A 15,243-nucleotide genomic window follows, 5' to 3' on the forward strand; every position below is an offset into this window, starting at 1 on the left:
CAAAATTTAAAACGCTGGTATGTTCCCTAGTAAATGCCAAAGTGTTTATAATTGGAATTTTTTTTCATTTTGCAAGCATGGCTAATGATGGATGAAAAGGAACATCTCATAAAACTGTGTCAGTAAAAAGGCTGTTATATCCCATCCCCCTGGAATCATGTAGTATTGCTCTCCTTGGAAGCAGAAGGATGAATTCTGGAATTCTCTTCCAGCCTGTGGATTCTGTGACGGTGTTGACACCCCAGGGATCATGACTGCACCCTTGGTGGCTGATGGTTTGCTCTGCATCCTTCAAGCTCTAAGCACGCTGGGTGACAAGGACCAGGGTTTCTTTGCCCCTTTGGTTTGAACCTAAGCCTTGTGAAACTCTGCCGAGTTTTTCTGCCCTGCCCTGTTTTGGTTTCCAGTCCAAATTTCCATCAGGCTGAAAGGATGGCTATTTTCTGTATCCCCTCACTGCCATCAGCACCACCAGGACTCACTCTCTGACCTTCTCCCCTTGGCTCTGTGCCCTGAGGGGCTGACTCTGTGGACTTGATCTCCAGATTCCTTCTCCTCTTTGTTTCCATTTGGGTTCAGCCATCAGGAGTCACCCAAAAGAGATGAGTGTGCAGGAGGAGAGAGAGAGGTGGGAGTACTTCTTCCTGTTTCCTTTCTGCTTCAGTTCTGACACTGGTGGCATCCTGTCCCTCCAGGATTCAGCCCCTGCCAGGGGGCCCCACCCCCTTGTCTTCAGTTCACAGAGGCTCTGCCTACACTGGTGCCTCCCCTCACTGTGCTTCAGGGCTGAGGTGCTGGTAATGGGTTAACCACTGTTCCTCTCCCCTGAGTGCCTCAACATCACCTCTTATTGGCTCTCATAACCCTGCCCATCCCTCTGGGCAGTCTCTGAACTTCCTCTCCACATCCCATCTGAGTGCACCTTATTTTATCCAGACTGGCCTGGCTGCCCAGGCCCTTGCTCTATGAGCTGCATTAAACATCTTCATGGTAAGGAGTATTCAGAATTCTGAACCGACTCCATAAACGTACCATCTATGACAGTTTCCAGAGAAGCCCCAGGCAGTGTCCTTGTTCTCCGAGGACTGAGTGGATCTTCACCAAAGACCCAGATGTGTGTCTGTTTCCACAACTGCACTATGCTTGCATGTTCCAGAATGAAATCTCCTTCTCTCATAACAAAAAGAACACTTGTCCTGTCTGGTCCGATGGCTTATATTTGGGGAGATGGGGAGAGGAGTCGGGGATAAAGACCCAATGGATATTAAAGTCTCTGATTCATTGTGTCTAGAACCAAATAAAGAATTTTTCCCCAAAGACTTCATCTCTCTCCAGAGCTGAAAGGTTTGGATGTAAAGAGAGAGCTGGTCAGACGGTCACCCTGGGAACTCAGAGTGAACACATCTCTGCTTTGCGTGTGTGCTCAGGATGTGCTGAGGGAATGGAAGCTTCCAAACCCTCCCAGAGCCGGCCTCCGAGGAACTCAGCCTCAAGCCTGTGGAGGGAAGAGGCATCTGACTTTTGTCTTTCTCTCTGTCTCTTTCTTTCCTTCTTTGTCTTCATCTCCCTCCCTCCCTCCCTCTTCCCTCCTTTTTAATTCTTTCCTTCCTTCCTCTCTCTCCTTCCCTCCCTCCCTTCCTGGCAGGGGTACCCTAAAAGAACACCACTAAAGCATGCGTACGTTTTTGCACATGGAAAATGACCACTGTCTGTGGACTTGCTAGTGGTTAGTTTCAGGTTCGGGCTCCTCCCCGAGGCCTGCTGAACACTGTTTGCCTAAAACTGTCAAGGGTTCATCTTTGGCCCTTGTTTCCTTTCTGTGCATTTGAGACAAATTTAAAACCCTGGAGACTCAGCGTAGCTCATGCCTGCTCCTGGGCCCTCGCCTTTTCCCTTCTGCCCTTCTTTCCCGCCCAGGACTGCAATTACTGCTTCCCCAGGAGCCCGGATCAGATACGGATGAAAAAAAAAGCAAGTCTTGCCTTGGAAAGCAGAAGACAAAAGGAAATGAGTGCCTCAATTTCTGCTTCCTGCAGGCATATTAAAGCAGACTATCACTGGGAAAAATCGATGAGACATATTGTTAAATTCAAAGAAGATATAATTGCGGAATAACAGGTACCATGTGTGATTCCATTTCTGTGTCTGTGCACCGAGCGCTTGTTCCTTGGTGTGTATGAACACGGAACAAAAGACTAGAACTGTTACCCCTGGGAGCAGATTTGGGGTGAGGGTGGGTCAAGGAAAGTGTTCACATTTTACTCTATATGCTTTTGCAGTATTTGGTTTTATAAAATGAGATCATCTTCTTTGGGTTTTGCTTACATAAGTCATACATGGATTCAATCACAAATAGTGACTTCTTTCACAGTTTCACAGGATCTTTTCTTTTCCTTCTGGTCTACAGGGAAGAACCAGATTAATTTTCTTTAAGTTTTAAAACTTGAGATTCCTTCCCCTGAAACACATTCTCTGTCATTTCGGGGTGTCATCTTGCTTCCCGATCATGATTTAAAATAGGTTGTAATGAATCATGTTCCACAGCAAGTTTGACTCAGTCAAGTAAAAATGGTTCAAAGGAAATCAAAATTATGAATTAATCTCCTCCTCGATTAGCACCGTGATGCCTCCCGCACTGAGTTTTATGGCTTGTGTTCTGGGAGGTGGAGCACCAAGGGGAGAAAAAGGGAGCATTGGGCATCAGGGTCTCTGGTTTAACGGGGACTCTGTCGGGCTCGAGCCCTGTCCCTTCCCACTGTGAACCCGTGACGAGACTCCCCTGCTCACCCAGCCCCTCCCCAGAGCATCCGTGTCTCTGAATCACTGTCAACCTCTCTTAGGAGCTTATACTGCTGTCCCCTATGTCTCATGAGACAATGACAGGCTCCTTGAGGACAGAATGTAACACTTTTGTTTTTGTTTTCATTTGAGCAGGGTGGGGGTAATTAGGTTTATTTATTTACTTATTTTTGGAGGAGGGACTGGAGATTGAACCCAGGACCTGGTGCGTGCTAAGCATGCGCTCTACTACTAGAACTATCCCTTCCCCCTAGAATGTAAATCTTTTTTGTCTCTGTGTCACCAGCTCCTGAATCAAGCGTCTGACACAGAGTAGGTGCTCAGTAAATGTGTGTCACATGAACATCAGAATGAATGAACAAATGGTGGGCTGCCTGTGTGTCTTCAACTGCATCAAAGGTACTCAAGGGCCAGGACTTATGTCTTAAGTCCTCTGCAGCCCCCTAGAATGGCCTAAGAAAAATCAGCATTCAACAAATACATTGATAGATTGCTCCTGTTTTAAAGGATGATAAAAACTATCCACAGAGATTTATCTCTTGATTTTTTTTGCCAGCCTATTGACAATTTCAAGGGGAGGAAAGATGTATTTTTTCCCTCATTTGGTAGATAATTCAGATGAGGCACAGAAAGATGAGATGGTTTGACAAGTGAGGAGAATGGAAATGTACCTCCTGACCTTTCCAGGGAACTTTCTGGCCCCCTCCAGAGCCCAGTGTTTTTGACTGTGGACTTCCTCTTCCCCATTAGGGAGCATGCCCAAGCTTGCTTGACAGCCCACTGCTAAGTGATCTCTGAGTTTCAGGTTAGTTAAAGTAGAAAGTGGCACTTCATAATTAGATGGTAATAGCATAATTATTTGAAGGTGCCTTATAATTACATCCTTCCTCCCCAAGCTCCTTTAGCTGCTTCAGCTGGGATCTCTGGTTCTGTCCCCTTTGTGTCCTGTATCAATGCAATGCCACGGGGCCAGCATGAAGTGTTTACCAGCAATGGTTGAACCTTACCAAGGGAGGAGCCCTCCGATGGATTCTCTTGCAAACTCAGAACTCATGGGCTCTCACTGCTACAGCGTGGCTAGCTCTACTTCAAATCATTTTGCACGTGGCGCCAGATAAATGAGTTAGGGGGTTGAGAGATCATTGAGAAGCCATTAAATCTAGATACCTCTTCAAGATTTATCTCAGAAGGACTCTGTGACTTCAGTACACCTTGCTGAGATTCTTGCCATAAGCAATTCTTTCTTATTTTGTAACTTCCGGTCCCATGACAAACAGATTTCCTATTGGCTTAGCCTGGAAAGAGAAGAAAAATTACCGTCACCACCCTCCACTGAAGAAAAATATCTGTGCTTCTCTTTTCTCTTGAGATAGAGTATACCTTCAAACCGACGGTCTCTGAGCAGGCAACATCCCCAAAGACGAGGGCAGAGAGCGCTAACCATCAGCTCAGGTGGAACAGCACGGGGGCTCGCAGTCAATAGCACACATCACCCACTTTGAAAAATGGCTGATTGAATGAACACCTTGTCTCAAGAAAGAAAGGGGCCAAGGGAGTCATTAATGAAAGCAAGAAACTCAGTTGTACATCTCATTCCAAAGATGGATTCACTGTCCTCCTCTCCGTCCAGGTGGGTGAGTTAGTGTAGTGTGGAATTTGTCTGCCCTCGCTGAGAACTCTGGTTAGGCGATGAATTATTCCAAGTAAATTAACTGTATCGATCCCCTCCCCTTTCTGACACTTTACAGATATTGCTATCAAATCACGCTCCACACAAGTGTCAGTTTTTGCCACAGACGTCTGAACAGAGGAGCAAATATTCTCTTGAGTGTCTCAGAGTCTAATAAAGCCTCGTGGGGTCTCACAGGGCCTGAGGGAAGCGGGCGGTGACCTAGCCCTTTGATGAGACTGGCTGCTCACCTTGGAGGGCTGGCACACTCGGCTGATAAGAACAAGGTCATGGGTGTACTCCCTTCTATGTCTGAGGTGATGTCAGATCCTAGTCATGGGCTGTATCTTAACTCTGGCCAATTCTCATACAAGTGCAAGGGGACCAGAAGGAAGATCTGGGCCACAGAGCCTGGACAAAAATTGTGACTATTACAATTCTGGGAAAATAACCAGACTACATACCCTATGAATACGATGTAGCACAAAACTTCATAACCTCTAAGGAGGCAGCCTCTTCCAAGGTGAAGTCGTGCAGAATTTTGTTAAAAGCCACAACTAGGGCTGGCTTCTTTGATGTTAATTCTTCTTCCTCATTATAATAACCAAACTCATTCTTTTCTAAATAATAAATTCTTGATCCAAAAAAAAAAAAAGGAATCTTTCTCTTTCTTATCTAATTGAGCAGTTTTTTTTTTTGTCTTTTTTATCCCCCTTCGGATGAAAACTACCATATTAAGGCTGTTGAATGTATTGTAAGGATGAATTGTCTAAGATTACAATTCATTCTTAGCTATCTGGTCTGTCCCAGATAACTAGCAAGTGTATACTATACAGCATTCTTTTCATCCACACTAAAGGCCCTTATCGCAAACTGAAATACTTATGGGTGGAGGGATACAATCTCTGAATTTGTCTCAAAATAAGGAAGAGGCATGGAGGATAAGTGAAACAGACTTGGCCATGGGTTGATCATGGTTGAGGCTGGGTGATGGCACAGGGGGGTTCTAACAGCAGTGGTTCTCAAACAATGGTGTGCATCCGAATTATGTCGAAGGCTTGTTAAAACACCGAGAGCTGGGCCCCGCCCCAGAGGTTCTGATTCAGGAGGGCTGGGGGAAGCCTGAGGGTTTGCATCTCTGCTTGACACTGCTGGCCCAGAAACCACACAGTGAGTCATTTGTACTATACTATTCCCCGTTTCAGATGATTTAAAAAAAAAAAATTAAGTGGGGCTGAACTGGGCTGGCACAACAAAGCAAGGTGGAGGAAAAGGAGTTTCTACTTCTGCTCAGAATCTCAGACACACAGCAGAAAAGAGACACAGACTACAGGGGAAACACTGAACCACCAGCTCAATTCCCATTGGGCCGAGTTTGGGAAATATTAACACTGGTTCTCCTCATCTCCTCTGAACCTATACTATGTAACTGGGAAGTATGCTAGCTTCTCAACTGTCTTCAGGCTGTGCCACCAAGCACAACAACCAGGATTTCTCACTGTTCTTTTCATACAAGAGCTGGAGTTAGGCTGTGATCTATACAGACTGACAGCACCACTTCCCACATCTGCCTCAGACTTGGGTTGGGTTTCAAATGCGTAGTCAGAAATCTTTTTCTTCCATCTTTCATATGCACCTTGTTCCAGAAGATGGATATGGAATTTTATGCATCTAGTTGGGTATCAGGTGATGGAGAAAGAAAATTTCAAGCTTGAGGCTGAAGGATCACCAGGAGGACAGCAGGGCTTTGGGTCTAATTTCATTTTGTTTAAAAAAACATTTAGCAAATAATTACTAGATGCCCAGCATTAAGCAATAGACTCTGGGATATGCAAAAATACACTTTAAAAAAAGTGGTCCTTGACCCTGAAGTTCTCATGTATAGTTTGGAAGGAAGACATGCAAATAAAGTAATTATACTATAATGTTAATCATCATGGAATAAAGGATCATAAATGCTGAGGCAAACTAGATGAACGCACTTCTTTTTTTGTATATATGTATAGTTTCATATTTTATTCATTTATTATTGTATCATTTTATTTTAAATTGGTGGGGGGAAGTAATTAGGTTTTATTTTATTTTTAGAGGAGGTACTGGAGATTGAACACAGGACCTCAAACATGCTAAGCATGCACTCTACCACTTGAACTATACCCTCTCCCTGTATATATATAAATATATATATATATATATATATATATATATATATATATATATATAATTAAAGTGTAGTCAGTTTACACTGTGTCAATTTCTGGTGTACAGCATAATGCTTCTGTCATACATGAACATACACAGATTAGTTTTCATACTCTCTTGCACCACAGGCTGCCACAAGATATTGAATATAGTTCCCTGTGCTGTACAGTATGAACCTGTTGTCCATCTATTTTATATATATTTGTTAGTATCTGCAAATCCTGAACTCCCCATTTATCCCTCCCCATCCCCTTCCCCCTAGTAACTGTAAGTTCGTTTCACTGTTCATTTTTGACTCAGAGGAGAAAGAGGTGAAGCAAAAGTCATTATAGAAAACAGTATGGAGATTCCTTTAAAAAACTGAAAATAGGCTTGTCCTATGATCCAGCAATCCCACTCCTGGGCATATATCCAAAGGAAACTCTAATTTGAAAAGATACGTCCACCCCAATGTTCATAGCAACACTATTTACAATAGCCAAGACATGTAAACAACCTAAATGTCCACAAACAGATGACTGGATAGAGAAGATATGTTCTATTTATAGAATGGAATACTACTCAGCCATAAAAAAGAATAAAATAATGCCATTTGCAGCAACATGGATGAACTTGGAGATGGTTATACTAACTGAAGTAAGCCAGAAAAAGAAAAATATCATATGATATCACTTATATGTAGAATCTAGAAAAATGACACAAATGAATTTATTCACAAAACAGAAACAGACTCACATAGAGAACAAATTTATGGTAACCAAGGGGGATGTGGGTGGAAAGGGATGAATAAGGAGTTCAAGATTTGCAGACGCTTACTACTATATATAAAATGGATAAACAACAAGGTCCTACTGTATAGCACAGGGAACTATATATAATATCTTATAAAAGCCTATAATGAAAAAGAATCTGAAAAGGAATACATGTATGTGTGTGTTTTATGTATAACTGAATCACTGTGATGTACATCAGAAATTAACACAACATTGTAAACTGACTATACTCCAATTTAAAAAAAAATTTAAAGAAAAAAATACTGTATATATAATAAACAGAAAAGAAAAAATAAAGTTTGTCATCTAGGAAAAATGCTTAAAGGGCTTCAAGTGAGACACACCTGCTCCCTGGGCTCCTATAAAGGTTTACTAACCTAGGCCTAGGGTATGTGTGTGTGAGGGGGAAGGGGGTTATGAAAAAGAACAAAGGAGAAAAAGAATAAATGCAGTAAGATTTTTTTTAAAGACTTTGAAGACCACAAATGAGTCATAAATTGGAATTTCACTTTGTCTTTCAATATTTTCCACATAATCAGCCCATTCATATACACATGGCCTGTTCCAAAATAACACAAGACGTGTTCCAAGCGCTGAAGAGTCATGCTGAGGCTCGCTTCTGGTGCCATCCCTGGGGCATGGATGAAGGTCCCGGCCTGTGCGTTCAGCTGGCGATGAGACAAGGCCCGGGGGCACTGCCACCTCCTTTCATACCGTTTCCCGTATCTTTTCTTCCCTGTAAATTATACACTCCAGGCTTTTGCCGAGGGAGATAATGCTGTTCCCATGTGCACTGAATACCCAGCGCCCTGCATGTATGCGTGTGTGAAGGCTAAACAGGTCTATTGTTCTTAAACAGTGCTGCCGGAGAATTGTCTCCTCGTGCAGAATGATGCTGAAGAGATAAAAATATCTTTCATTTCTATAGTGCTGTGCATCTTAAAGTGTGTTCCACATTTTGCAAACTATATATAGGCTCGATTCATTACCCATCCCCATAAAATACAGCCGGAGCAGTGGCAGGCACGTGCCAGATGTTTGACAATGATTTAATAACAGAGGGAAGAATAAGTTATATTGGACTCAGAAGAGAGGAAACGGGATGTGGGGCACTAGGTAAAACGTTGCCGTTCAGCCCACATCATGTACTAAGTGCCTACTGCCTACTGGGGTACCAGCTGGGCGCTGCGTGACCTGGGGAGGCTCCGCTCCCACGTTCGTGGGGCTTCCGGGAAGTCGAGGGAGACACACAATCAGATTGATTCTACAGTCGAGTCTGATTCATGGTAAGATTGAGTTAAAATCAAGGCGCCATGGTCCTACTGCCTTTGAAGGGAGTCCTTTAACCATCAGCCACTCTGATCTCAGCATTTCCTTCCTTTACTACAAGGCTTGCACCCAGCACAATGATCGAATGTATGTTGAAGAAAAGCTGTTCTGGAACCCAGAATCCAGGCCGGACTTGAGGCATAGGTCTGGGGGAAATAAGGAAAGAAGAGAAATCACAAGTTGAACACGTTGGGGAAAGACCGAGGGCACTCAGAGTAAGATGAACGTGAAACAGTCTGGGGAACAGTCATAACCAACCAGCGCAGCGGGGTCGCAGGCAGAACGGAGTCGGTCACACTCCCTCTCATTGCCTCCGGGCCCAGTGACTCAGCAGTGTTATCCCGCCTGCGCAGTACCCGTGTGTTGTTGCGGAATGGCTGGCGCTGCGCAAGCGCAGTGGATAGCCCACGTGGTTGGCTACATGGCTTTGCTTGCTTTGCTGTATAAGGTGGGCGGGGCTTTCCTCCGCGCCACCGTGGAAGTGGGTGTACTCCGCTCCGTGATGAATGCGTGTCAGGGATACCTACAGCGTTCTCCGGCCTGCCTGAATCCGTCAAGCTGCCAGGCCTCAAGCACTTGCAGTACAGGGGTCCATGCAGATGCCAGGGCCATTGCTAATGTTCTTGTGGGTGGGTATCTGCCCTGATGCTGAAGTCATTAAGTCACTGGGGAAGCACTTCCAAATCTCTCCAGGCTGAGAGGTGTGGCTTCTGGAAAACAGATAATAAGATGTTAGGATTGGGAAGGATCCCAGAGAGCCACTGCCTGAAGAAGAATATACCCAGGTTTATTGAGTGGCTACGAAAGGTAGCAGTGCCCAGGCCAGAAGGCTCACCATGACCTCTCACTCGGGCCTGGCCTTTAGTGAATCAGTGGTGCAGACTTGCCTGCCCTTCGAGGGATGCTTCTGAAAGCTGCATTTCTGGTTCTTGGGGCCTTACTGCATGGCTGTGGAGAGACTGACCACAGTAAACAGGGGTTAAGGTCTTGTAATCCACCTACATAGATGTGAGGAAGGAATTTGTTTCAGATGAGTGAAAAAGAAATAGGCTAGAAGATTATGACTGCCCAGGTCAGACAGGCTGCCACCAGGGAGACCCTCGGAAGCCCATTTGTTCTCCGGAAGTATATGTAGCTTCACGCCCTTATTAACTTATCCAGGATGGAAGAGTCAGGTTACCCCAAACTCCCAGGAGGGGCCGGTTCAAAATGTGTTTAAATCCCTGGACAAGGAAGCTTAAACCAGCACTGGCAGGATATATGAAAAACAAAAGGAAATGTGGTTTATAATGTATCTGTGCAACCAATATTGCAAAGAGGCATTAAACAGGAAATTCTGCTCATGATGACAGCCTGCCTCATAAAACAGCCTTTCTCTCCCATTCGTGGCAAGGCTACCTGGTGAACACAGCTGTAGACGGGGTGGGGGTGGGGGCAGTCAAAACTCTGGCCCAAAGGTTGTGCTGCTTCTCAGCCCAGCAGCTTCCTGTAAGACTACAAGCAAATGAGCCTAGAAAGACCAGTCTAGAAAGGATTCCACCTGACTGATGACCTCCAGGGCAGTTGTCTGTCTTATTAAAAAGCCAGTGAGATGTTCCATCATTTTTTTCCCCTGCATGCACCTGTGAACACATCTCCCCAGCTAGAGGACAAACTTTCCAAGAACAACAATTCATGTATTCATTCCACACGTCTTTATTCAGTACCCAAAACAGGCCTTTGCACAAACTGAGGGAGTAATAAATATTACAGACACTGAACTAACAGCCAGGAGGAAAGTCACTAGAAAGCAGTGATGAGTCAGGGTCTGACCTCCTGCTGGTTCAGGCTGAATAGCAGTGCCCCTCCCCCCCACCCCCCCACCCCACCTGCACCTGGACCCAGAATCTCCTGTCCTCACTCTCTTTGTCCCAGACCTCAGAAAACCGCCCGGGCACGCTTGCTGCCGGGAGAGCAGAGCGTGGAAGATGCGCAGGGTAGACTTGCCCCTCTGGAACTTCTTGGCCAGCGAGCAGCGGTCTCTGGGGCAAGCCCTCATTCCCTGGGGCTCCGCCCCCGCGCAGCTCTGGGAGATCCCGCTCCGCCCGCCCCGCAGGCGTGAGGTGGTTCAAGGGACACGGCACTTGGCCCAGAAGGCCTCAGGGTGGGGGGTCGGGGAGCGGGGAGCTGAGGACTGTTGAAGAAGGCCTCCCGGGCTGCACGCCAGGTGAAGAAACGCTAGAGAGGATGCCACCTGCTGGTGAGGGGCCCCGGCTCGCACGGTGGGCGTCACGGAGACCCGGAGCCTGGATGTGCACAGAAGAATTCGGGCAGCTTCCCAAGTGACTGGGTTTCGGCTGTCTCTTTAGGGCCGCCAGCTCCTCAGACCGAGCCCACAGCCCCGGACCCCCGGGACAGCGCGCTCCGGACGCCCAGGTTTCCCACCCGGGGCGGCCGGCGTCCTCGGCCCCTCCCCTCGCGCGGCGCTCCAGGTCTGAGACTCCAGCTCATCTCCATCAGGTGGAGCCGTCATCTCCTCGCCGCCTCCCTCCTCCCCTCCCACCTCGCCAGAGAACTGCACGCCGGCACCTCGCAGCGCCAGGAGGTTAACCGAGCCCCCGGAGGAGGTGAGGCCAAAGACCAGCCTGGGCGGAGATGGCGGGGCCGCCGTCGGTTCTGGCGCCAGAGCCTGGCCGGCTATGGGTCCTGCAGGTACCGCTGTGTTCTCGCTGCCCCACGTGGTGGCTGCCGAAGACTGCCGTGGTTTTTCCGGCACTCAGGGTTGAAACGCCTCTTGGTCCTTTTAGAGGCAGGCAGCTCACCACTTAATCCGAGCTTTTTTCCTTTCTGCCCGAGACCGGAGGCTGCGAGGAGGGGGGCCGAGGGGGTGGAGAGGGGAACAGGTCCAGCTGGCTGGGGGGATCTGAGCCAGGTTGGGGGTCAGGAGGCCAATAGCAGGGACCAGGGGGAGAGCAAAACCAGGTACTTCAAACCTCGCACTCCCCCACCCCTATTCTCCTGTCCAGGAGTGAGCGTGTGTGGTTTGCACGTGCTTGTATGTGGGCCTGCTTTCAGTGCATTTCACAGGTCGTGACCCGGGCATCATGACCCTGGGCCTCGACCCTGGTTTTGTAATGTTTTCCTCAGGGACTGAATTAAGTAAGTCTGGGCCCCAGGCCACTTAGGAATTAGCAATCAAAATTAAACAACAGCTTAAATGATAAATGTCAGTTGCAACATCAAATGTTGCTGTGTGAGGTACAGCTTACATTCTAATATTATTAGTCTTATCCACTGCAAGGTTGGTCTTAGGAATGGTACCCAGACCTTAAACTTCTTCCCGCCCCTATAGATTCAATGGAAACTTCCTACCAAAGTTACAGCACTACACATGCCATATTTCCACTCTTGGTATGTTATTTGGCATACGTTATTTAGAATGATTATTCATCTTTCGCATGTGTTTCTTGTTTGCCTCTTCTGTTTCATTGTGTTGTCTGTTATAGCAAGTCCTTGGACTAAGGCAGTTCTGACACTTTGCTTCTGTACCTTGTTTTTGCTAATTTAGATGATGGGGTGCCTCTTTTGGGTTCCTTTAGTTTCTGTGGCTCAGCGTTTCTTTTTCCCCCCCAAAGCTTGCTTACAAATTTCCTTTGATATATTTAACAGCCTCGAAGGGATGCAGTTAAATAAACTATTAAGAACAGAAAAGTCAACAAAGTAGACACCTATTAACTTGTAGATCTTTGATGTCAACATGTCACTACCAGACGTCAGCTCCTACCAGCAGACACTCTCACACGTGCCCCTTGCTCATAAATACCAAGGGGTGCGTTTTTAAAAGTTAAGATCCACACGGAAACTTGGATTTGGAATGTGCAATGCAATCATCAAAGTCCCCCAAATATGCAATAGTGATGGAAGAAAAGCTAAGGGTTTCCCAACAGATCTCCCCAAGGTCCAATGACTGATGAAAGTAATGATTGATTTTATAATCGCAGGGCACAAATCGAGAGAGAATCTTTCATTTCCCTCTTCTTACTCATGACCTCCCCTTCTGTATATTTTTATACGTTGTTTTGTAATGATCCTTATAATTTGTATCCTGCGTGCATACTCCGCTCCCACACTAAATTATGAGCTCCTGAAGGCATGGTCTGTGTGCCTATGATTTTATTTCCCCCAATGCCCTGCTTATACCAGGCATATCTACATGTCTATCAAGTAAATAGCTCTAGATAAACTCCCTTTGATATTCTGGATGAAATAGAGTTTGATTTGAGTGTGGGTTTCACGACAGGTAAAAGGTTCTTAGGAGGCGGTTGCCTATGACCTTGGCCTCTCCTTTGCAATAGGATTCACAGCACCTCTTGGAGAAAAGGCACGCTCAGGGTGATGGAGAGGCTCCAAATGCAAAGACAGTCTGTTCCCCTATCCTTGGTAGGAAATGGACAAACCAGGATAATAATAATAAGTGGGCATGTGTCACAAATCTGCCTGTTTTCCCTCTAGTTCCTTCATTTTGTTTTCCAGGAGTATCGCGAAGCAAAGCCAAGGTCCAAACGTTCTGGTTTTATTACCTAGCCCGCCCCCACCTAGGAAAGTCTCAGAAATGCAAAGCATGTTTATCTCTTCCCCAACTCAGAGACTCCTGCTGCACACCCCGGCCAAGTCCTTCCCGAGGAAAGATGCACCCCCTCGCTGGCCCCTTTTCCCCGCTCAGCCTAGTTTCCAGTCCCCGGTACAAAGGCAAGGCACGCTTATCTTGATGTGGGCTCGTGCAGAGAGCCATCCTTAAGTTCACCCCTTAAACAACATTATGTCCTGTGGACATAAAGTCACAGCTCCGCTCCCTGTTCAAGATGCCTTTTGGTCCATAATGGTGACCAAAGCTGAATTTCCCCCTGTGTAGGGGGTTATAAAAAGAAGGAAGGAAAGAACAGAGCCTCCCCCGACTCCCTCCGTTTTGCCTAGATCTCCTTTTTCCGAGTGTTTCCTCTTTAATTATGACCTGTTTCCCCTCCCTCTCCCCCCGCCCCAGCTTCAGTGAAAGGAGCCCTTCTGTCACTCGTCACTCGCTCCCTGGCTCGCTCGCGCGCTGGCTGTGGGAGGAGCCGCTGGAGGAAGCCGTGTGCCTGGGATGCCGAGCGCCAGAGGATGGATCTGCTCCGAGAGGGGACGTCGCTGACGATCCAAGCTTCCCGAGGCGGCTAGAGACAGGCAAATTGCCTCGGCTGGCTGCCGATCCCGCGAGGCACGGAGCCCGAGGCCACCCGGAGGGACCGACGGACAGACCGATGGTCGGCGCGGAGCCGGGAGGACCGCGGCGGAGGCTGAGCAGCGCGAGCCGCCGGGCGGGAGAAACTCGCCGCGAACCCAAGTTGCCCCGCCGGCTTCCCCTCTCCGCGCGGAGGAATGAGACCTTTCCAGCTCGACCTGCTCTTCGTCTGCTTCTTCCTTTTCAGTCAAGGTAGGACCCGTGCGCCGCTGGAGTTGCAAAGAAAGTCGGCGGGGTTGTCAGGGCGCGGGAGGCGGCGGGCAGGCGTGCGGGCAGGCTTCGCAAACTCGGACTGATGGATGCGTGTCTCCCGGTGCCCGGCCGAGCTGCACTGGCCCTGCCTCTTTGCCTTTGAAAAGGCAACAAAATGACACTGTTTGTTTTCCCTTGGAAGGAAGGGCTGCTGGAGGGGAGGGTGACTTTCTCCCTTCACTTGTCAACATCCAGCTCAAACTCTCCAATGCAAATGAGTTCTTTATGCTCCCGGTATGTTAATTAGGAGTATCTCGGTGGATGTGCCGCTCTGAACTTCTGGGCGCCACCTCTCCTTCAGACGCAGGTTGGGGAAGGAGAGGCTGGAGAAGGAGAGCTTTGTTTAGGTAGATTTTTCAGCTCTAATAAGGTCTGGCTTGCACGGGCGTATTCGGAAGGGAATGTGTGCAGAGGGAGGGGGCTTCGATGACCGAATGGACCGTGGAGGTGATTCGCAGTGGTTGGGGGAAAAGCTTCTAAAGAGTTTCCTTGTACGTAATGGAGTTCTCTGAATAAGGCTGAATTCCGAGTCCTTCACGGCACTCGATTTCAGGGTATAAATGCAGTTCCGCCCCTGGTGCTGATTGCTGCCTTTCTGCAGCCTAGCAGGGGCAGAGAAGCTGGTGGACACTGGGAGAGAACTTTGCCACCTGGGGCTCCCTGCCACTGGGAGCCCTGGGGCTGGGACCGGTGGAGGGCGGGGAGGGCAGTTTGGGAAAGGGATGGTGAGTGCCGGCCGGCTTAGCCGGCAGCGTCCGGAGTCACCTGTGGAATTGAGTTTGAGGGCTAAGTCAGCCGGTTCCTTCCCCCTCTCTTGGAATGCTGTGGCTGTCTCTGCCATCTGAGGCAGCATTGGTGCCAGCCAGCACAGCTCAGAGAGAAACAGGACTCGCTCAGAAAAATCCACAACAGAGCACGTCCATCTGTTGATTAAATGAAGGGTAAAAGTTTTCGAGAAAGCA

At 47.6% G+C, this 15,243-nt stretch overlaps 1 protein-coding gene across 2 annotated transcripts in view; it reads left to right on the plus strand.

The window, feature by feature from the left end:
- The first annotated feature begins 10,808 nt into the window (after positions 1–10,808).
- The window catches only part of KIRREL3 (kirre like nephrin family adhesion molecule 3), a 491,466-nt gene continuing 487,031 nt past the window's right edge, over positions 10,809–15,243 (plus strand). For both annotated transcript variants that reach the window (XM_032472373.1, XM_032472375.1), the window contains exons 1-2: positions 10,809–11,378; positions 13,793–14,221. In XM_032472373.1, the coding sequence (XP_032328264.1) occupies positions 14,167–14,221 (55 nt within the window). In that variant the 5' untranslated portion in view covers positions 10,809–11,378; positions 13,793–14,166. The remainder of the gene's footprint in view (positions 11,379–13,792; positions 14,222–15,243) is intronic.

This window comes from Camelus ferus, chromosome 33 (assembly GCF_009834535.1).
Source record: "Camelus ferus isolate YT-003-E chromosome 33, BCGSAC_Cfer_1.0, whole genome shotgun sequence".
Classification (NCBI taxonomy): domain Eukaryota; kingdom Metazoa; phylum Chordata; class Mammalia; order Artiodactyla; family Camelidae; genus Camelus; species Camelus ferus.